Raw genomic sequence first — 24393 nt, 5'->3', positions numbered from 1 at the left:
TTGTTTAAAGATGTTACCTAATTTAGAGGGGTGTATAGGTTTTTTTTTTTAAATCTTGGGAATCTTCATGGTTTGATTTATTGTCAGCCAAGAGTAAGATTTTGTATAGTGCTTGTGTCATGGCTTTTAATAAGAAAAACAAAGTTGATACACCATGGCGATCTTTTTTTGGCTTAGATGAAACTGTAAAACCTGAGTGGAGATCCTTGTATAAGCCGCCTTTATCTAAAAGGTTAGGGGACTTGCAGTGGCAAGTGCTTCATGGTATTATTGCTGTGAACTCTTTTATTTCTATTCTAAACCCAGAAGTTTGCTCTACATGTCCTTTTTGTTCTAAAAGAGAAACAGTGTTTCATGTTTTTGTGCAGTGTTTTAGGTTGGAATCTTTATTTGTGGTTTTAAATGGTCTTTTCAATTGTTTTGATGAGTTATTTTCTGCAGAGACTTTTATTTTGGGGTGTAAATACAGACGTGACATGAGGTTTACATCTCAATTACTGAATTTCATCTTGGGTGAAGCTAAGTTTGCAATTTATATCAGTAGGAAAAACAAAATTGGGAAAAAGTCTTGTCAAGGTGTTGCTGACTGTTTTTTAACTTTAGTAAAATCAAGAGTGTTGATTGATTTTAAGTTTTATAAAGCTATGGAAGATCTGTTAACTTTTTAAATGATTTGGTGCAGCTTTGTGCACTGTGTTTGAAGGAAATCTGTTTTCTTTGTGATTGTTTTTTTTTATAATTGTTTGTATTGGTAGTTGATTACTTGTAAATAAAGTTTTTTTCAAAAATCAAAATCTCTCTCTCTCTCTTTATCTCTCAATTCAATTCAATTCAATTCAAATGAGCATGACTGTGTAACATATCACAATGTTGCCAAAGCAATAAGTATATTACACAAACATACAGATAAATAAAAAAGGGGAAAACAAATAAACACATACACATGTCCAACTTATCACGATGAGAAAAAATAAATAAAATAAAATGACAGTAGAGTAAAAGAATAAAGTAAAAGAATACAGAGAGTAATTGTAAATGGTAAAGAGGGTTCGGCCTTTGTCCCTCATTTGATGGCAGGTGGATGCACTTTTCCTTCTCTCCCAATATATATACGAGAGTTTCTCTGTGTTGCTTGTTTGCTGGAATTCAGGTGAAACTAGAGCTATTTGTTTGAAATAGGCATCTCTGATGTGTTTATATTTGCTGCACTGTGTGAATTGTGCACATTGTGTACTCTCTCTCTCTCTCTCTCTCTCTCTCTCTCAGAGGAAGTTGGCGTCTCTGTCACATTCATCAGTTCATATTAAACATGTAACCAGGAAAGAAACACTCAGAACTCATCTGAACACACATCGAGAGCTTCAGAAGTACTGAATCTATAACAACAGAGAAGATCACTGGATAAGAGAGAAGAATGAAGATCATCTGGACTTTCACTCTGCTGATGATTCCTGGTGAGAATCTGAACTCACAGAAAATCACTAAAAACACCACAGAGACTTAAATACACCCATATATTCTTAAATATATTGTTGTATTAAGATGCTGGTTTGTTGTAGGTGTGTTGAGCTCCATCAGTGTGACGGGATATTCAGGAGGAGGAGTCAGCATCACATGCAGATATGATGAAGGATATACAGACAATGTGAAGTATTTTTGTAGAGGACAGAATCCAGTTACACCACAGATTGGATGGTGCTCTGACCTCATCAAGACTAAAGAGAAAGATAAATGGGTTTATTCTGGAAGATTCTCTCTGTATGACGACACAAGAGCAGCAGTTTTCACTGTGACCTTCAGAGATCTGAGAGAACAGGATTCTGGGACGTACCAGTGTGCAGTTGATAGAGCTATCATTACAGATTCCTACACTGAAGTGAAGCTGAATGTTTTAACAGGTGAGTAACTGAGACTCTCAAACTCATGATGATCTCCACAACATCACACACTCAACACCATTCGAATGCAGCTTCCAAAAGACAAAAAATAGCAGATTAATATTTTCTATATTTGATACAATCACACCAGCGTGATTAAATCGTTCAGCGTGTCATATCATCAGCTGCTAAATTCAAATCTGCGTTTGCTGAGTCAGAAGGCTGCATCCAAGGCAGCGTCCTTCCTAGTTCAGTCCTTCAGAGTCCTGTAGGCTAGACTCTTCCTCGGCATTAAACGCTAGAATGAGATGCTCTAGTAAGTGTGCGTGGCTACGTCACATATGTTCCCGCCCTCATTGTCACGGCACAAAAACACCGATAAAACTTAGTTTTGTAAAAATACTTTGTATTACAATTCTTTATATTATTTGTCTTTCTATTAATGCAATACAATGAATCACAGCCGTCTATAATCTCCCTGTGGCTTAAATGATTGGCAGTTTAGCTTTTAGTAAGTAATTTACACCAAAACAAAATACAACATCTATCCTTTCATGTCTGAAAACATTATTTTTGTCTTAGATGTCATAGTAAATTCAGACAAGCTCATTAATGAAAAAGAAATCTGCGTTTGCTGGCTGGCACTGAGCCAGAGACAGATGTGTTTTTACAGCACTGCGCATTACAACCAATCACACACGATGCTGTTGAGCTTATGCAAAGACTATAGAATACCCAAGACATGTCACTGTTATAGTTTTGAATGGGGAAAAATGCAACGCTCAATATGGCCGCTCAATCGCGGGAAGCCCCGCCTTCTGAATGAAGGAGCCAATCGCTAATTGGTGAAGTCAGCGCGTCACTGCAGCTGCCAGCGCTCTGAGACGTGCGCTCAGGACTGCGCATGCGCACTGGCTGATCAAGCCTGAAAAATAAGCTTTTTATAACGCTATTTGAGCAAAAGAAACAACATTAATGATACAGTTGTTGACAGATTTCTTTGGTGATTTCAAATATTAAATTTAATCGTAAGCTTAGTGAACTGTAATATTTATCTCTTCATTTAAGCTTTTATTTAGAATTTTAGCTTTAGGAAATCGTATCATACAGATTAATTTATATTAGTCAAAATGTATAATTTATACTTTCTTAACGACTCGTCCAGCGAGCATTAAACCAGTATATTTTAGCAATTCTGTTTATTCTGTGGCCACGATAATAATACAGAATTGGTTGAGAAATTTTGAGCAACAGGTAACACGATCTTTGGCAAATAGTTTCAAACTTGAAAAACACAGCACCAGCCCATTCTTTATAAATGAAACGAGAGTTTATTTGCTATTCTGATACAATACTAACAAAACACATACACACACACATACACACGTTCTGGCCAGAGGATTGCAATTTGAAGAAAGTTTAAGGTTCTAAGACCTGAGGACGTCACAAATAGAGAACAAATTGAAGTCTGGCCCGTTCCCTGGATGGTTGCTTGAGGGAATCCCGAGACTGTTGATTGGCTGCTGGTGCGGTCCTTGTGTGGCGTCACTGGGGAACCCCTTTCGGTGGTTTCTTTGTGACGTTGAAAGTGACGAGCTCACTAGAAGTTCTGCTCAGAGTTCGTTTGCGTAGCTTCAGGTTCTAACAGTTTCTTCAGAGAGAAGTTGACAAAGTGTTTAGTTCTTTTAGATGATCAGCTTGATGTTAAGTCTGCGAGTGCTTCGCAGCGTGATCAGGGGAAGCAAAGCCAAAGTTTTCAAGCAGTGAGCCAAAGTTTTTCCAGCAGCGAGCAAAGCTGGGTGTCTGTTTTTATCAGACTGATTTCAGCCCATCCCATTCACTGTTTGATCCAATCACATTGTCTCTGTAGGGTGGAGCCCCGCCCAGCACGGCTTCATATATTATCTTAATGCTTCATCCATCATGTGAGGAATATTTCTAATAACTTCTTATAAAAGTATTCATCATTCATACGAGACTGAACATCGACATATAATTCATTTCAACTTACTGCATTTGAGATAAGCTTTAACCCGATACTACACACGGCTATCTATTCAAAAGACAGTTATAAGGCAAAGATCAAACTAAAACACACCACACATAACGTAAAACACCAAGCATATATATATATATATAAGACATCAAACATGTCATTTGTTGATACACTTGCTCTAATAGCAATGGAATTGAATGATTGTCTTTAGAGATCCTCTATGTAAGTTGAGTTTCTTTTGTTGTAAGAGAAAAGAGGCGCGCATTCTCTTGGAATGCAGTGAAGAAAAGGGAGTTGCCCTGAGGTCATGGGGATGACCGTGGTGTAGGTTTGTTGAGCATCTGGTCAACATATATCTGTCTTTTCTTGTTGATACCACCACTGAATTATGGTCAAAAGCAGTCAGGGGATTCAGAGAGAGTCCGTGCTGGAGCATTTGCAGATCCAACGTGCTTGCACTGTCTGTTTATTTTACTTTATTTATGGTAAACCAGTCAGGACCAACATTGAAGGTTCTGTTCTTCAAAAGTAGCCAGATGTTCTCCTCAAAGTTATATGGGTCTCATGAGATAAGGAGAACAGGCAGGAAGCTAGTCAGATACTTGGGCGTTGTGTTGGTCATTTGTACATTTTACAACTCGGCGATGGAGGGTAAACTCCTTGGAATGTGCTGAGTTGAGATTATATGTGTGTGTCCTTTTCGACCAGGTTCTACAGAACAGTTTTGAAGAATTTGAAAGAGATAGGAGCTGCACTTGCATGCCCGAGAGGCGTTTCAAAGATGGCCGCCAAGTGACATGACTTGTCTTAAAGAGACTTTGGCTTATGAATGCAATGACCAATCAGAGGCGTTCAGATGAGTCATTTTCTTCACTGGCTCGCTGACTGAATACCTCTTTCTGGCGAATTCTCTCTAGTAAACAATAAAGTGAAAATATGTGTACGAATCTGTAAGATTTCATAGTGTAAAAAGCTTCAGTGATTTTAATGGGAGTTTTTTTTTGTTGTTGTTGTTGTTTTTTGTTATGATTAGTAGCCTAACTTGCAATGTTTTTATTCACATTAACTTTCAATGTTAAATTCACATTAAATATAATGTCAGTCGTATTAATAATATGTTATGGCATGACACCCATAAACAGACAGGTTGTTATGCATAGTTAATAGATTACATTATTAGGTTACTTTGACCATCACCCACTATCAACATAATCTATAAAGGTGAGAATCAAGATGTTTCACGATATAGTTAATGCGTTTGGGAATGTTTCGAATAAAAAGGAAAAAATAAATAAAACATAAGTGCTGTTCTGGCTGCTGTGTGTCACATGACGACCATCATCTTCACACTGATATCTGAGTTTGTGTATAACAGGTCAAAAGATCAGTGCTGTGACGGGATATTCAGGAGGAAATGTCATTATAAACTACAAATATGAGACGCTAGAAGAGAATCCTTTGGTAGATGTGTGTAAAACTGGAGCAGATCAGTGTTTTCCTCTAATAAACACTAACAGAGCAGCAGAATGGACGACAGATCTGAAGGTTCCTTACATGTTTTCATCAGAGACCTCAATGTGAAAGATTCTGGAGAATATAAGATTATACTTACAGTTCCTGAAGACTACAGTTTCTTCTCTGAGTTTTACCTGGATATTAAGAAGGGTGAGCCATTTGAATTCACCCATGCATTGCTTTACATGGTAGAACTGATGAATCTGTTGTTTAATGTGAACTTGATTTGACCCTCAAACAGCTGATTGTTGTGAGAAGAGCATCAGTCTATCAGCTGCTGCAGGAGCATCTGTGAACATCAGCTGCAAATACCCACAATCCCACAGTGCTGATGTGAAGTTTGTCTGCAGGAGATCTGGATCTGATCTCTGTGCTGAAGAGACGTCTGTGGAGGAGAGAAGAAGATGGAGCGCTGAGGGACAGATCCAGCTGTATGATGACAGAGAGCAGCAGCTCCTGACGGGAACCATCAGTCATGTGACTCGACAACATTCAGCTGAATACTGGTGTGGAGTTCAGTCTGATCAAGGACACAAGAGCTTCATCACACGAGTCCTCGTCAGCGTTACAGGTACAGATGACTTTCTCACTCATATTCATCAGAATGAAGTCACAGCTAGCTTCCATTCAGCAGATCACGGTGTGTCTTGAATCATGTTTCCTGACTGTTCAAAGAAAGTGATCTCTGATGTTTTTAAGAGACCTGATTCTGTTCACACAGGTTCAACAGCAGGTTAATTTTAGATGCTCTGTCTGTTTAACAGAGAAAAACCACAAACCACAGTTAAAAATAGGAAGTTTCCTTATAATTGCTCATGACTGCAGTCAAAAGTGCAGTTTTGTGTAGAATAATGCTGTTCTGCTCAATGAGAAACTGCTCACAGAGTTTGGACAGTGTTTATGTGTTTTATTCTTCATTTCATTCTTTAAATGTTCAGTATCTGCAGATCTGGACTCAGTTTGAAAGCAGCAGCAGTTTGTAGTTTTCTGTTTTGGTGTTACTGCAGTGTTTAGTGCTGCAGCATTAGTTGGTTATTTGGACACAGTATCGCTGTAGTATTTATTTATTTTTAACTTGATAAAGTCTGCTCATCTGGATGCAGTATGAGTGCAGTTTTTAGCACTTCTCTGAGTCATTTCACCAGTGTTGCACTATATTGAAGAAGCTGCAGTTAAAGATGCTCATCCAGTAACCTGCTGTGAACTGTTTTATTCACTGAGAAACCACAGGCTTCAGTTACACAAACTCAAACAAACAGCATGTCTCTGTATCAGCAAACATGAATTCTGGGTAGAATGTGTGAATGACATCAATAACACTTATATTTACCATAAGACATGTGATGTCAAGATCTGAGTGTGTGTGTGTGTGTGTGTGTGTGTGTGGTTGGGGTGGGTAAATAAATACATGAATAAACATCTTTCAGAAATGCATTGTTTTCATGTTTTATATGCAGATGTTCCAGAAACAACATCATCACCACCACCATCATCATCTTCATCATCTGCTTCTTCTTTCTCATCAGTCACATCTCCACTGATCACAACAGTTTCCAATACATCTCCATCGACACCAGCAGGTGCTGAGATACAAACATGTGATTCATGGTGTAGTTTGTGAGGAGCTCAGACACCTCCTGTGGCCAAAAGATATTACTAAACATTAAAAACATTCCATTTTCAACTCTCAAATAAGTCATGAAATGTAATACTTTGAAATAGTTGATATGTAAAGTAATAATAATAATAATTATTATTATAATAATTATTAGTATTATTACTTATTAATAATCAAGTTTGATATTATAGACCTATTTACTGAAATAAATTTGCATTTTGTAGTTTGCAGTTTGTAGCCTATCAAGACAACAGCAGGCATTTATGTCGCATACAGTGCCTTGCGAAACGGATTGATTTTTTTCACGTTTTATGTTGCAGCCTTATGTTAAACTGCTTTAAATTACTTTTTCTCCACATCAATGTACACTCCGTACACCATAATGGCAAAGCAAAAACAGGTTTGTAACAACTTTGCAAATTTATTAGAAATTAAAAAACTGAAATGATTCCATTGCATAAGTATTCATACCCTTTTATGGGACACTTGAAATTTAGCTGAGGAGCAATCATATCGCTTGTAGATGTTACTACACTTCTAGTCTCAGCCTCAGACGTCACGTCCACGGACTGTTGGCTGAACGTTTGATGCATATGGCACACTTATCTGGAAACACTTCAGGAGTGTCGAAGTCGTCATCGGATTGGTTAGATTATACAGGATTTCCGGGAGACGTGTGTGTCGTGTTCTTTAATGTTCTGCCTGGAAACAAAAATTCTGTGACGCCAAACCCCCTCACGAAAGAAGAAGGCCATCATGTTTACAACTGACGACGAGCGCTTGTCAGGATCAACTAAACGCTGAATTTTCAAAAGTATGTGAAAAAGTTTAAGTTCACGGCTTAGAATCTTTAAAATATGTCTGAGATTTTTACACGAAACATGATTGGTTGCTTTACCTGTCAGTCATATGGCCTCTTGGGCGGGCCGAGACTACTACACTTCCAGTGGAGTTAAACTGTGGCAAATTCATTTGAATGAGTAAGATTTGGAAAGTCACACATGTCTCAGAAAAGGTCTAACAGCTGAAAATGCATATCAGAGCAAAAACCAAGCCCTGAAGTCAAAAGAACTGCCTGTAGAGCTCAGAAACAGGTTTGCATCAAGGAATAGATCTGGGGAAGAGTTCAGAAAAAAGAAAAAAAAAAATTCTGCTGTATTGAAGGTTCACAGAAACATGTAGCCTCCATTATCCATAATGGAGGATGCTTGGAACAACCAGGACTCTTCCTAGAGCCGGGCTCCTGACCAAACTGAGCAACTTATGGAGAAGGGGCCTGGTTATACTGGTGACCAAGAAGCTGATGGTCACTCTAGTTGAGCTCCATGATCATATATGCAGATGGAAGAAACTTAGAGAAGGACAAACATCACTGCAACACCCCACCGATCTGGGCTTTATGGCGGTGTGGCAAGACTCAATCCTCTCTTCAGGTAAGACACGTGAAAACACACTTGGGATTAGCAAAAAAGCACCTAAAGGACCCTCAGACTGTGAGAAACAAGATTCTCTGGTCTGATGAACCTCAGTTCCAAGTATCATGTTTAAAGGAAACCAGCTCTGCACATCACCTGCAGAGTACCATGCCAAAAGTAAAGCGTGCTGGTAGCAGTCTCATGCTGTGGGGCTGTTTTTCAGCGGCAGGGACTGAGGGACTCGTCAGAGAAGAAGAAATACTCAGTGCACCAAAATATTGAGATACCCAAATGCTGTTAAGGTGCTTCAGCTAAGGACTGAGTTAAGAGTTTGGATATGTATGCAATGTACTTATTTCCGTGTTTTATTTTTAATAAATTTGCAAAGTTGTCATAAATCTGTATATTTTTTTCTTTCTTTCTTTTTTTTCATTATGTTGTATGTTCATTATAAATTGATGTGGGGGAAAAGGTCATTTAAAACAGTTTAACACAAGGCTGCAACATAACAAAACGTAAAAAAAAGGGTATGAATACTTTTGCATGGCACTGTAAATGGATATTTGAATTTCAGTGGCTCAAAGACATTTTGTGGTTTCAAAGAAAATTTTTATAACTCTTAACTAGGTCTGACACTGCATGTCCTTCCTCAAAAACAATTCTTTCTTTCTTCTTTTTTTAGCTTTTCCACATATTTTAACCTCAAGTCACAGTCTTTTTAAATGGAGCCGGGTTAGAGTGATTCTGTGCTCATAAAGTCTGTTTTGGACAAACTGAATGGTACAACAAGCTACGGCCATGATCTGATCTGATATTTAGCTCAGAGTGAACAGACTGATTGATCTGATTGTTTCTCTTGTGTTTTCAGGTTTATCTCTGATCATCTCTCTGGTTCTGGTTCTTCTGGCTCTGATCATCGTTTGTCTCCTATTTCTGTTTCTCTGTAAGAAGCATCAGTCTCGAGGTAAAGCTCCTTCTTAATGTCTTGAGATGCAGAAACTTCCTTTATACTGAGTTTAAAACAAAGATATGTTCATGCGTTTTCCTACTTTGAATGTCGCCACCTACAGGCTGCAAGGAGCCATGAGCAAAACACAGCTATTTGATGATGTTTTAAAACAGACTTCAGTGTTGAAATGTGATATAATGTCATTAACCTCTTAACTGTCACCGTCCACCCTGTGGGACGCCTACCTTTACTTCACTATTTTACAATTAAATCCTAATCTAATCATGACAAACTATATATCGTTGGAAAGGTCTAAGACTCCTAAATAGGTATTTTACCACTTTTTCTGTTAAAAAATTATGTAGGAAAAGTAATAGATTAATTTATGACCAGAGGTGTCAAATCCAGGGTCAGAAAGTAAAAGTCCTGCCATGTGTTTATTCCACCCATGAACTCAGCAGCTGATTTCACCAGAGGAGGAACCAACTCATTCCTTTCAAGTCACAAGCAAGTTTCGAGTCAAATCCCAAGACCTCAACGAGTTGAGGTAATTAAGAGATAATTGAGAGACTAATTAAATGTTGATTGTGCATTAGTGATGAACACCTGCTGTTATTGAGAATTACAGAGGATCAGATGTTGATGTTTTATTGGTTAAAATGATGCCACCATCATGGAGATCAGTGTTTGCTTTAGTTGGGCTCTTGACCCTTTTAGCAACTGAGAATAGATTGCTTTTAAGCAATTGCAATATTGCGTCACAACAAACATTTGCACATTGCTGAATTAAAAGCTTGAGGAAGCAGATGAGCTTACACTTTTGGCTTTTATGTCACTTGAATGAACATCATGAAGGTGTTTCTCTTTGGTTTATTTACTGACGTTCAGCTGTTACAGAACTGCAGGAATTTACTATTAAACAAATGCCATCGTAATATTAAATATTGGAAAAAAATAAGAATTATATTGCTCAGGCTTTTAGACATGAACACTTATCATACGATCCTCAACAGTGGTGACAATAATTATTCATACTGTAGTGTTACCCAGCATGCATTGCAGCATGAAGCATTTTGTTGATTGTCACCATTGTTGAGATTCATACGCTGGTTCTTGATGTCTGTGTGTGTCTGAGTAGGACTGGAGTTTAAATATTTAAATGCATTAGATTTAAAATTCTTTCTCTATAACTGCTACAGCAGTAAATTCATTAACGTACTGTGGTTTCACAGAGTTGTTTATTCAAAAGCAGAACATAAATTAAAAAAATGAAAAATGTTGTATGTGCATATATATATATATATACACACAGTATATTGGATGCAAACAGGTAAGCACCTGATGATTACCTCATCATATGAAAACAACTAACAGTTGCTCACTGCACAGCACTGATCTCTCCGCTTTACAACAGCACATGCATTGCTACAGAGAGATCTAACACAGGAGTCAAGGGTCAAGAGCCCAACTAAAGCAAACACTGATCTACATGATGGTGGTATCATTTTAACCAATAAAACATCAACATCTGATCCTCTGTAATTCTCAATAACAGCAGGTGTTCATCACTAATGCACAATCATCATTTAATTAGTCTCTCAATTATCTCTTAATTACCTCAACTCATTGAGGTCTTGGGATTTGACTCGAAACTTGCTTGTGACTTGAAAGGAATGAGTTGGTTCCTCCTCTGGTGAAATCAGCTGCTGAGTTCATGGGTGGAATAAACACATGGCAGGACTTTTACTTTCTGACCCTGGATTTGACACCTCTGTTTATGACAAGAGTGCACCTGAAAAAAATCTACATCATGACATGAATTCTGACCTTTGTCACAGAAAGTCTTCTTAGTTGCCTTTTTCTCTATCACGAATTAGAAATCATAAGAAATTATTTATCAGTAGAAAACTTAAAATTTCAAAATTCATCCTTTGAAACCCATTTTAAAATCAGACATTGCATTACCATGTAAATGGTACATTAAAATCATGTTACAAAATATTTTCATTCATGAATTATAAAAAATTAAGTTTGGATAGTGCACTATAATGTCTCTGTTCAAAACTGTGGGTGACAGTTAATGGGTTAATTCAAGACTCTTGTTTTGGCAGGAGGTAAATCGTCATCTCAGACTGGAGCAAAACACGGAGTGGTTCGTATAAAATATGTTGAATAAATTCTAAAGTCTCCCATAATGAAAGTCTTCAGAGCTGTAAATAATTGCTCTGTCTCTCTACAGGTTTCTCACGCTGGTTGTGATTATGATGAGATTAAAGACACTCACAAACAATTACCCACAAACCCCTCTGATTCTTCTAACGCTGTTTATGCCACTGCTCAGTTACCCACAAACCCCTCTGATTCTTCTAACGCTGTTTATGCCACTGCTCAATTACCTACAAACCCCTCTGATCCATCTAACGCTGTTTATGCCACTGCTCAATTACCCACAAACCCCTCTGTTTCTCCTGACTGTGTTTACTCTACAGTTCAGAAAGCCACTGGTGACTCTCAGATCTTGATCACATCTGCTGAGGATCTGAATTACGCCGTGGTGAACTTCCAGAAGAAAGCAGACTGTCCTGACAGAGACAGATTGAGGAATAATCAGGATTACAGTGAATACGCTGCTGTCAATCATCTCACTGCCTGACGAGCCACAGCAGAGAATCTCAGTGAACTGAAGGCTTTGATTGACATTTTTGTTATTTTTGTGGTTCTCTTCTGCTGTAGAGACAAAAGTATGAAATTAAAGCAGGATATGCTGTGATGCTCAGTTTGGTTAACGATAAACTACCACCAGCGTCTCAGTGTTTAAAAGCTCAAACTTTTACACAGGCAGCAACTATTGTTTTTTTTTGTTTGTTTTTTTTTCAGTGCTCAATTTAAAAGCTTCATAACCTAGAAAATAAAATGTAATGAAGTTGTGAAAGAAGTTGTGATATTGTATGCAAATATGATATGAATGGACTATGGAAAGCTAAAATGATCAAAAAGCACAACATCTGTCCCCTGGGTTATTTTGGTTAAAGATAACCAGAGTACATCAATTAGAAGAAAAAATAAATAAAAATGTGCACAGATGATTAGTTTATAATAAATCCTGCAATGTTCCATAAAAAAGAACAGTGAATTTTAATTTCTCAGCTATTGTAATCAATCAGCAATGTGCTTATTTGGTCACCATGGTAACCGCTGTTGTGTGCAAGTGTGTCCTCTAGATGTCTCTGTCTATTTATAGACTTTGAGATTCTAGTCTGAATAAAAATTCTAGATAGATATTTTTGTAGAAATCTCTTAAATAATGCTTTGAAAACAAAGCTCTCAGAGGAAGTGGGCATCCCCCTTTACCAAAAAAAATTGTATACTTCAACTTTATTTTATTAAGTATACTTAAGTAAAGTTCGAGTATATTGTTAAGTATACTTTATGTAGTAAGTATACCAATATCAGTGTACTAGTAGTATACTTGTAAGTGTACTATTTCAATACTCCTTGGGTCTAAATTGGCTCACTTTCTATTATATAAAAGTATACTTTACGTATAACAGTAGTAAACTGGGTACACAACTAGTTTACATCAATGTTTTTAGCTTGTACTACAATTATACTAAAAGTGAACTTATACACTGAGGTAAACTGATAGTTTACTAATTAAATACTTGTAGTGGCATTTTTAGTACACTTTGAAGTATAGTCTAAGTAAACTACTAGTTTAGTAGTTTTATAACTTTACGTCATACTGTAAGTATACTACTATGTCCCTATTAGGTATTAATTTGTATATATTTTGTTATATGAATATCTGAACACACAAATCATCAAAAGAAATAACAGGGTTTCTGCTTGTAAACAAAAAAACATTTTATTCTAGCTTCATGCATTCTTTTTTTAAACACTTGAATGTGGGTAAGTTTCATAAATAAAGAAATAAACAACATTTTGAACAAAAAGCTGAAAAAAAAGACTGAATTGGATTCAGAATGATAACCAAAATGTAGATGGAATCAATCAACACTCAAAAGCTTGACAGTCATTATTACCTCTTCATTGGTGACATTTTATTCCATAACGTTACACAGTTTTGTGCTCTGAAATGCTGTTTTATGTCTGATGATGGCGTTAGATTACATGTGGAAGTATCTGTTGTTTTGGTTTCTTCATAACAATGAAAACACAGATTCTGGATTTCATGAAACTGCAGGGGATTGATCTTCTGGAAGTTAGTGGAGACATGCAGCTGAGCTTTGTGAAAGCCTAACAAGGATTTCATTCTGATCTATGAGAAATGCATGTTCAAAACCTGGACCAATCTATATAAATTCATATGCCAAAGATGTATTAATCTTTGCATACATATGCAATGTTATTTTGTTTGACTGAACACAATTTTTGATTGCATGAGGAAACTAAAACCTGTGATAAACAGCAGAGATATTTTAAATAATATAAATATATGTTTTAATATATTTCTCTTTTAGTCATCATATTTTGAGTAACTGCATCTAATCAACACAAAGCAAAGCAATGTTCAAAAAGGTTCTTGTCATAACCTAACAGAAATGCTCCTGACCACTAGGTGGCGGTGTCGACATGGAAATGTCACAGAATCACAACCTATATTGATCAGGAGCATTTTAACACTATAAACCCTTTGAAAACAATTCAATTAACAGCTACAAACACTGAACTAATACCTAGTACAAAGTGAGAAGATATACAGGTGGTCATGACATTTAAAGCCCACTTTCCCTAGTGAACAAAAATATACAGAATTAATCCATATTTGGATTCATTTAATATCTGGATCATATCTTGTTCCCCTTGTTGATGGACTCTTGCCCCGAAATACATTTGTATGGTGTGTAATGTATTTCATGAATCTACAATTTATGGTTTTTATAAGCCTACAACATGATACTTATAAAACCATAAAACCATGTAAACAATTTAATGCTGCAATAAATGTCAGACTTAAATGTTTATTTTGTTTATGAATGAATTTATTCCTTGGAATACTTATATACTCTTAAATTATCGCTGTGTGATTCTAATCTATTATTTTTAATCACTATAGTTTCTCTGTTCACCAAACCCATTACACACGTATTGTAGTGTTATGTTACTGAAATTTCCATCTTCAATGTGATACTTTGAAAACTATCAATATTTGATACCATTTTCGATAACATGGGGGAAAAGGGCATACAATTTGAAGTTAATTTAAGTGAATTAACTTTTGACCATAGTTTTCTTATCAACTGAAACCCTGCAGTCTGAGGTTCCTCAGGAAAATGGCAAATAAAACGATGTGAGTTAAAGTCATATTTTTTGTAACTTTACTATTACAAATTAATTGTTGGCAGTTTTATATTAAAAAATGTTCCTTCTCAGATTAATCCTATTTATCCTACACAGATTAATCTTAAAACTGATGGATCAAGCTTTATATTTCATGTCAGCAAAATCCAAAATTTTTAACCAATCAATTTAACTATGCTCTGAATGAAATCAGTTATGAAAGTCACCAAATGCTGATAATTTCTTTATTGAAGTCCAACCATCAACACCTGATTGCCATAACTAACATGTCTAAACAAACACGCAGTTATAACAACTAAAGTAACTGTAATGCTTTAAGTCAAGGGTCAAGAGCCCAACTAAAGCAAACACTGACCTCGATAATGGTAATTCAAACAAAACTAAAACATCAACATCTAAAGTCAGTCTGGTTAGTAACGTGTGAAGCAGGTGATACTGTTTGTGGAGTTGTTTAATCATCCTCTGCTGAGATCTTGAGAGATTTAATGTCTTCTTTTTTCTTGTGTTGATTTCATCTAAGGCTGTGGCTGAAGTCAGTTGTAGTTCTTGTATTACTGCTCGTCTCGTCTCTTTTTTTCTGTTATTCTTTCTCTTTCTTTCAGTGATTCAGTTTGTTAACAGCAGGTTTTCTTCATTAATGTTCAATCATCACTCAATTACTAAACTAATTATCTCATTAACTTTAACACTGCTTCAGTGTTACTTTTTTAACACTCTGAGTGTGGATTATATATACAGTGTTGATTTAACACTGGAGGTTTTACTGTGCATAAATTTGCAAAACACAAGCATGTACATTCATGATGCTAACATATTACTGAAACTCAGTTTGTACTGAATACACTATAATCAGACTTTAACCATTAATATATTTTTAAGATACTGAAAAACACAAATGTGAAAACTTCTTCAGCGATTATGTGTAGCATACAGTATAAAAATAAACATTTCAAGCTAAAAAGAGACTCAAGTAACAAACTTGTTTTTTTTTTTTTTTTGTAAGTAACAATCATGTTTCAGCAAAGCAAACCATTTATCACACATTTTAAACAAGTATTTTAGTTTTTTCACTAACCACACATAAATGCTGTTTTTCTTAAAAACACAAACATGCACGTTCATGCTGCTGGCATACTATTGTAGACCAGTTTGTGCTGAATACAGTATAATCAGACTTTAGCCATTAATATGCTTTTAAGATTCTGAAAATCACCAATGGTAATACATATATATGACAACATGTTACAAAGGCAGTTCATTCATCATACATTTTAAACACATATTCAGCATTTATTTAAGTTTTTTGAACTTATAAAACACATAATTGTCTTTGTTTAAAGATGTTAATAAATAAGTTTGATTATATGTAACATACTATATCTGTGAACAATGATGTCCATTCTGTAAATTAAATATTTCCAAAATAAAATAAAAAATAAATAAAAAATGTTTAAGTTGTAAACGATATTAAATATAAACAAAACTTGCAGCTCCTCTTTGGGGTAATCTCCAATGTGAAACCGACACAGACAAGACAAGGGAGGGTGAGGGCCGAGTTACAGACCAGATGATCTGAGATGTTAGTCTGCTAACCTTCTCTCTAAAAGAGAGTTTCCCTACTTCAGCTGATGTCCGGTGTCTCTTATTTCAACTAAAGAATAGTTTATATTAGATTTATTCCACATTAAACACTACAGCATCTTTAAAAGGTTCTTATTTTAAGTATCATCGCCAATGTTTTAATCCCCTCACACATGCGATAAAACATTTCAACTAAGTCTTTCTGTATGTTTTAAAAAAATAAACGAGCAATATTTTTAAAAGATCCATATGTGAAGGCGTCTGGGTGTTTGTCACAGTGTTGACGTATCTTCCGTCAAACGCAGAGCCAGTGATTCCTTATTTAAGTTTTATCTTTTAGAAATTTTATATTTAACTTATTTCAAGGCATATTATTAAAAGGCAAAATAAAATAAAAATTAAAAAGCGACCATATTTTAGAGTATCAGCCTACTAGGGTGCACTCAAAAAATTGATTCGGTCTTAATTTACATTTTATGTAATTCAATTGCATAACAGTTTTCCATCCATTTAAATTACATAGTTTTAACATAAACAAATCAACATACTTAATGTGATTTATATGCATCAAAGCAACACAACATCCGTGCAATCAGATATTGGACTTGAAACGATGTCGATGGATCACTTGTCCACAACTCTTTTTCACTTGGCTCTGTTGACAAAGCTAAGTGTATTCTATACAAACACACAATTAAAGCAACCAACATAATATTAACACCAACATGTCAAGGGTCAAGAGCCCAGCCCAATAAAAGGAAACACTGGTCTCTTTGATGGTGATTTCAAACAAAACAATAAAGCATCTAAACCTCTGTTAATTCTCAATAAGAGCTTCTCTAGAAGTCTGACAGAAATAAAGTCAATCTGATGCTGTTTGTGAAGCTGTTTAATCAGATCCTGAAAGATTTAATGTCTTCTTTTATTTCAGTTGATTTCATCTTCTGCTGTGGCTGAAGTCAGTAGCTCTCGTGTTTCTCTTTCCTTCGGTGATTCTTCTTGATAACAGCAGGTGTTCATCATTAATGATCAATCATCACATAATTATCTCCTTAACCTCTTAACTGTCACCGTCCACCCTGTGGGACGCCTACCTTTACTTCACTATTTTACAATTAAATCCTAATCTAATCATGACAAACTATATATCGTTGGAAAGGTCTAAGACTCCTAAATATGTATTTTACCACTTTTTCTGTTAAAAAATTATGTAGGAAAAGTAATAGATTAATTTATGACCAGAGGTGTCAAATCCAGGGTCAGAAAGTAAAAGTCCTGCCTTGTGTTTATTCCACCCATGAACTCAGCAGCTGATTTCACCAGAGGAGGAACCAACTCATTCCTTTCAAGTCACAAGCAAGTTTCGAGTCAAATCCCAAGACCTCAACGAGTTGAGGTAATTAAGAGATAATTGAGAGACTAATTAAATGTTGATTGTGCATTAGTGATGAACACCTGCTGTTATTGAGAATTACAGAGGATCAGATGTTGATGTTTTATTGGTTAAAATGATGCCACCATCATGGAGATCAGTGTTTGCTTTAGTTGGGCTCTTGAGCCTTTTAGTAACTGAGAATGGATTGCTTTTAAGCAATTGCAATATTGCTTCACAACAAACATTTGCACATTGCTGAATTAAAAGCTTGAGGAAGCAGATGAGCTTACACTTTTGGCTTTTATGTCACTTGAATGAACATCATGAAGGTGTCTCTCTTTGGTTTATTTACTGACGTTCAGCTGTTACAGAACTGCAGGAATTTACTATTAAACAAATGCCATCGTAATATTAAATATTGGAAAAAATTAAGAATTATATTGCTCAGGCTTTTAGACATGAACACTTATCATACGATCCTCAACAGTGGTGACAATAATTATTCATACTGTGGTGTTACCCAGCATGCATTGCAGCATGAAGCATTTTGTTGATTGTCACCATTGTTGAGATTCATACGCTGGTTCTTGATGTCTGTGTGTGTCTGAGTAGGACTGGAGTTTAAATATTTAAATGTATTAGATTTAAAATTCTTTCTCTATAACTGCTACAGCAGTAAATTCATTGCGTACTGTGGTTTCACAGAGTTGTTTATTCAAAAGCAGAACATAAATTAAAAAAATGAAAAATGTTGTATGTGTATATATATATATATATATATATACACACAGTATATTGGATGCAAACAGGTAAGCACCTGATGATTACCTCATCATATGAAAACAACTAACAGTTGCTCACTGCACAGCACTGATCTCTCCGCTTTACAACAGCACATGCATTGCTACAGAGAGATCTAACACAGGAGTCAAGGGTCAAGAGCCCAACTAAAGCAAACACTGATCTACATGATGGTGGTATCATTTTAACCAATAAAACATCAACATCTGATCCTCTGTGATTCACAGTAACAGCAGGTGTTCATCACTAATGCACAATCATCATTTAATTAGTCTCTCAATTATCTCTTAATTACCTCAACTCGTTGAGGTCTTGGGATTTGACTCGAAACTTGCTTGTGACTTGAAAGGAATGAGTTGGTTCCTCCTCTGGTGAAATCAGCTGCTGAGTTCATGGGTGGAATAAACACATGGCAGGACTTTTACTTTCTGACCCTGGATTTGACACCTCTGTTTATGACAAGAGTGCACCTGAAAAAAATCTACATCATGACATGAATTCTGACCTTTGTCACAGAAAGTCTTCTTAGTTGCCTTTTCTCTATCACGAATTAGAAATCATAAGAAATTATTTATCAGAAGAAAACTTAAAATTTCAAAATTCATCCTTTGAAACCCATTTTAAAATCAGACATTGCATTACCATGTAAATGGTACATTAAAATCATGTTACAAAATATTTTCATTCATGAATTATAAAAAATTAAGTTTGGATTGTGCACTATAATGTCTCTGTTCAAAACTGTGGGTGACAGTTAAGGGGTTAACTCCAGCACTGCTTCAATTCTACTTGAACACTCTGTAGTGTGGAAACACATGAACACTGAGCAGTGTGGGGACTTTACTGTGAATTATTACATAAATCTTACCTGTTTCATTCACGTATGACTGATGAATCGCATTAAGTTTATTGATTTGTTTATGTTAAAACTATGCAATCTAAATGGATGGAAAATTGTTTTGCAATTGACTTACATAAAATGCAAATTTAGACCGAATCATTTGAGTGTACAAAAAAATATCTAAATTAATACATAATCAATATTTGTGATCAATTTTTAATTAGAAACTTTGCCTAAACTTAGTGATCACTTAAAATTGGAGTCAGACTGAAATCTAAGTTAGACTAAAATTGAAACTAAATCCAGATAAACTCAGAGGCACAAGTAAAAGACCGAACATGCATTAAACCTTCGAACATTCCGCTTTTTGGACTGGCGGGTGGATCTTTAGATAACTCATATGATTATTTCATGTAAACACCACATTTACCGGCTTAGTCACGTTGAAAGTGAAACTTTAACGATGCATAGTACTTAAAGATGATGCATAGTGCTTAAAGCCACGTTAAATTAAATGTTTATAGCCACATGAAGCTGTTAGAAAGCATATAGATTGAGGATTTTCTAGAAGCAAGGATAAAATAACATTTTGTGTACCCATCCTAACAAAATGATAGTTTAAATGTAGTACTTTATTCACTAAAATAAGTTTCTTACCATATCCAAAAACTCGCTCAATCTGCTGTTATTTAATACATTAAATGCACTAGAATGTTATTGAATAGTATGTGGAAGCACATTTTTAATTAAAATATTCATATTAATCAAGGATTTATTGACTTTTAATGCACCTCATTTTGAAATGTACAGAAATACGTGCTTTCATATTCATTTCATTTATTCACTGTACTATTTACTAGTGATGGTGAAATGAAGCTTCATGAAGCTTTAAAGGAACACTCCACTTTTTTTGGAAATAGGCTCATTCTCCAACTTGTAACGGTGGCGGCCCCAAGTAAATAGTTGCAGAGACAAAAAAAAATTTAAGTGACTCTAAAAGTTCGGGCGCCAGACAGGAATAAGCCTGTCAAAAAGGAATTTAACCCAGATAGCCTTGAAAAAGCCACCGGTTACATACAATAGATACAACAGCAAGAAATAATGCAGATGCACTAGCAATAAATGCACAAGGAGAAACGATTTTCAGTTCAGTGTCGGTCCGTGTACCTTCGGATAATTCGTTTTTTGATTTAATATTGAAATCTGAAAAATGAAAAAAAAACGCCACCTTTTTCGTTTTTCATTTGTTCAAACAAAACGAAAAATCAAGAATTCGGCTTCATTTTTCGTTTTTACTTTCAGGGACAGAAAAGGGATAAACTACTTGAATATTCGATCTCTACAAGTGGGCGGAGTGAAACGCCCCTCTCCGCTGATTGGTCTACCAAACATTACAACATAATAATAGTCATAAAAACATAATAAAAGTCCTCCGCTACTATGTATTCTTAAAGTGTTTATTTCTACTACATTTGATCTCTTTCTCTTCAACAAACAGCCAGATTAAGGAATGGCTTGACACAAACAATACCGAGGCAGAGCCTAGACAGAGATTTCTTTTGTGTAGGCTTAAATTCTGCAACCTACCCCTGAAATCTCATAAATATTAATTTAATTCGTACCTGCACACACAACTACCTACTAGCCTACATCTTTGGCACGGCCGCCTGATTTATTATAGCTAACCACCCTGCTGAAAAAAACAATAGAACCCTGCCCAAAACACAATAGAAAATGTAATGGATTTAATGGTTATGATGGGAATTGTATTGGTGTTAATGGAAACTATAGTGGTGTCTACTGGTATGTGATAGATTCTATTGGTGGGATGTTAAATCCTATTGGAAAAATGCCCAAAATTAGATTAGATTAGATTAGATTCAACTTTATTGTCATTACACAAGTACAGGTACAGGGCAACGAAATGCAGTTTAGGTCTAACCAGAAGTGCAATAGTAGCAAGTGCAGTATATACAATGGTTGAATAAGTGCAGGACAAGGATATGTACTGAGTATATGTATAAATATATATAGAAAGATGGTTATTAATATAAACATAATTTACAGGTGAATATGTATAGTGAATAAATATACAGAAATTACAAGTGAATATGTATAGTGAATAAATGTACAGAATTTACAGGTGAATATGTATAGTGAATAAATATACAGAATTTACAGGTGAATGTGTATAGTGAATAAATATACAGATGGCTATTACTATAGGCAGAATTTACAGGTGATATGTACTATCAATATAATATATATACAGATGACTGTTACTATAAACAAGGTGTAAAAGTGCAGTGGAAGTGATTAACTGTACAAAATATTAATGTAAGCATTGATAATGTAACAACAGTCGGCAGTGCAAATGAGCATAGTCCAATTTAGGTATGGTAGTGCAAGATACAAAAGTAAACAGTTGTTACTGTGATAAATATTTACATTCAGTAGTGCAAATAAGGCAGATGTGAGGTAGGAGAGAAGAGTTAATAATATATGAGGAAGTGGATCAACGGGGTAGAGTTCAGTAAAGAGACAGCTCTGGGGAAGAAACTGTTCTTTAGTCTGCTGGTCCTGGTCCGGAGGCACCTGAAACGCCTGCCGGAGGGCAGGAGAGAAAACAGTCTGTGGGCTGGGTGAGAGGAGTCCTTAAGGATGCTGCGAGCTCGATGCAGACAGCGTTTCCTCTGGATGTATTCGATGGCAGGTAGTGGAGTCCCTGTGATGCGCTGGGCAGTTTTCACCACCGTTGCAGTGCCTTGCGCTCCGCAACAGAGCAGCTCCCATACCATACTGTGACACAGTTGGTCAGGATGCTTTCTATTGCGCAGCGATAGAAGTTCACCAGGATAGCTGAGGAGAGCTGATTCTTCCTCAGTGTCCTCAGAAAGAAGAGGCGCTGGTGAGCCTTCTTGACCAGGCTGGAGGTGTTGGTTTTCCACAACATGTCCGCCGAGATGTGGATCCCCAGGAACTTGAAACTGGAGACACGCTCAACAGCCATTCCATTGATGTGGATGGTGTCGTGTGTGTCTCTTGACTCCTTCCTGAAGTCCACGATGAGCTCCTTCGTTTTGGTGGTGTTGAGGAGCAGGTTATTTTCAGTGCACCATGTGGCCAGGTGCTGGATCTCCTCCCTATAGGCAGTCTCATCGTTGTTACTGATGAGGCCAATCACCGTGGTGTCGTCTGCAAACTTGACGATGGAATTAGATCCATACACAGGCTTGCAGTCAGAGGTGAAGAGGGAGTAGAGAAACGGGCTAGCACACAGCCCTGTGGTACACCAGTGTTAAGTGTGATGGATGTGGAGCAGGTGAATCCTGATCGAACATTCTGGGGTCTGTTGGTCAGGAAGTCCAAAATCCAGTTACACATTGAGGTATTGATGCCCAGGTCTCCAAGTTTGGCTATTAACTTGGTTGGGATGACAGTGTTGAATGCTGAGCTGAAGTCAACAAACAGCATACGTGCATAAGTGTTCTTATTGTCCAGGTGAGTGAGCACAGAGTGCAGTGCCATGGAAACTGCGTCCTCTGTGCTCCTATTGCTACGGTAGGCAAACTGGTGTGAGTCCAATGTGGATGGTAGAGAGTCTTTTAGGTGTTCCAGGACCAGCCGCTCAAAGCACTTCATGACGATGGGTGTGAGTGCTACAGGGCGGTAGTCATTAGGGCACCTCGGACTAGAGTGTTTTGGCACTGGCACAATGGAAGTGCATTTAAAGCATGTTGGTACGGCTGCTTGGGCAAGAGACAGGTTGAAAATGTCTGTAAAAACCCCAGCGAGCTGCTCCGCACATGCCCTGAGAACACGACCAGGGATGTTGTCTGGTCCAGCAGCCTTGTGCGCGCTGATCCGGTTCAGTTCCTTGCAGACATCTGTGGAGGAGAGTATGATTGGTGGGTGGTCATCTGAGGATTGAGCTTGGTGGCAGTTTCTCTGTTGTCTCTTTCAAAGCGAGCATAAAAGTAATTTAGCTCGTTCAGGAAGTTGACATCAGTGGCTGCGGGGGTGGAGTGGGTGGGTTTGTAGTCACTGATGGCCTGAATGCCCTGCCACATGCGTCGAGGGTCAGAGTTGGAAAAGTGTCCCTCTATCTTTAGCTTGTAGCAGTGCTTGGCCTTTTTGATGCCCCTCTTCAGGTTTGCTCTGGATGTGCTGTAGGCTTGTGCATCTCCTGATCTGAAGGCAGTGTTGCGTGACTTCAACAGGAGTCGCACTTCCTTGTTCATCCAAGGCTTCTGATTTGGATATGTGGTGATCTGTTTCTGGGTTGTAACACTGTCAATGGTGATATTGATATGATCCAATACAGAGGAGGTGTAAGAGTCAATGTCTGTGTGAGCGCCACTGGTGGCTTGAGAAGCAAACATACTCCAGTCTGTGTGTAGAAACCTTTCCTGGAGTGTGGAATCTGCCCCCGCAGGCCACACTTTGATGGTCTTCACTGATGGCTTCACACGGTTGATGAGGGTGCATATTTGGGGTGAGGAACAAAGAAAGGTGATCTGACTGTCCCAGGTGGGGGAGGGGTGTCGCAACGTAAGCTCCAGCCATGTTTGTGTAAACATGGTCTAAGGTTTTGTTTCCTCTGGTGTGACAGGAAACATGCTGGTGAAACTTGGGTAGCACTGACTTTAAGTTTGAGTGATTAAAGTCACCTGCAACAATAAAAGCCGCTTCCGGGTGTTCAGTCTGTTGTTTACTGATGGCTGCGTGAAGTTCTTTCATAGCAAGCTTGGCATCAATATTAAATAAAAAACGAATTATCCGAAGGTACACGGACCAGTGTCACTTGTATTTTTCACAAGAGAGGGGAAAAAAACAATAATAAAAAACAAACGATTTGTCACATGAATGTGTTTACACATTGCACATCCAAAAAAAAAAAACTATAAATAATCGCTTGTACTGCAGCGACCGAGAGCCTCCAGTCTAAGTCCGTATTCGCAGCGGCAGTTGCGATAGTCCAGTTCTCAATTTACAATTGCAAACCGATAAGAAGAAAAAAAAAAAAAAAAGGAAAAAATACAAAGATTAATTTTAGTCACTCACTTCATTATACAACTTCATAAAAGACGACAACAAGAAAAT

General features: G+C 36.8%; 2 protein-coding genes across 2 annotated transcripts in view; both read left to right on the top strand.

Annotated features, from left to right (window-relative positions):
* Positions 1-1323: 1323 nt before the first annotated feature.
* The window catches only part of LOC131538316 (CMRF35-like molecule 2), an 88535-nt gene continuing 65465 nt past the window's right edge, over positions 1324-24393 (top strand). Inside the window, exons 1-2 of the mRNA XM_058772135.1 lie at positions 1324-1454; positions 1560-1898. Coding sequence (XP_058628118.1) covers positions 1415-1454; positions 1560-1898 — 379 coding nt within the window. The 5' untranslated portion in view covers positions 1324-1414. The remainder of the gene's footprint in view (positions 1455-1559; positions 1899-24393) is intronic.
* On the top strand, positions 5297-12209 carry LOC131538309 (CMRF35-like molecule 9). The gene is made up of 6 exons (XM_058772122.1): positions 5297-5538; positions 5630-5959; positions 6846-6968; positions 9290-9385; positions 11482-11522; positions 11610-12209. Exons 1-6 carry the CDS (start codon positions 5400-5402, stop codon positions 12021-12023), a joined length of 1143 nt encoding a protein of 380 aa, XP_058628105.1. The 5' UTR covers positions 5297-5399; the 3' UTR covers positions 12024-12209.

This window comes from Onychostoma macrolepis, chromosome 01 (genome assembly GCF_012432095.1).
Source record: "Onychostoma macrolepis isolate SWU-2019 chromosome 01, ASM1243209v1, whole genome shotgun sequence".
NCBI classification, from domain to species: Eukaryota; Metazoa; Chordata; class Actinopteri; order Cypriniformes; family Cyprinidae; genus Onychostoma; species Onychostoma macrolepis.
This window is presented reverse-complemented; position numbering and strand designations above follow the sequence as displayed.

Bases quoted from the DNA above. Each gene is read 5' to 3' on its own strand.
- LOC131538309 (XM_058772122.1), top strand. From the start codon at position 5,400: ATGGACGACAGATCTGAAGGTTCCTTACATGTTTTCATCAGAGACCTC. The intron at 5,539-5,629 runs GTGAGCCATTTG...ACCCTCAAACAG, and splicing joins TTACCTGGATATTAAGAAGG to CTGATTGTTGTGAGAAGAGC. The intron at 11,523-11,609 runs GTTCGTATAAAA...GTCTCTCTACAG, and splicing joins CTGGAGCAAAACACGGAGTG to GTTTCTCACGCTGGTTGTGA.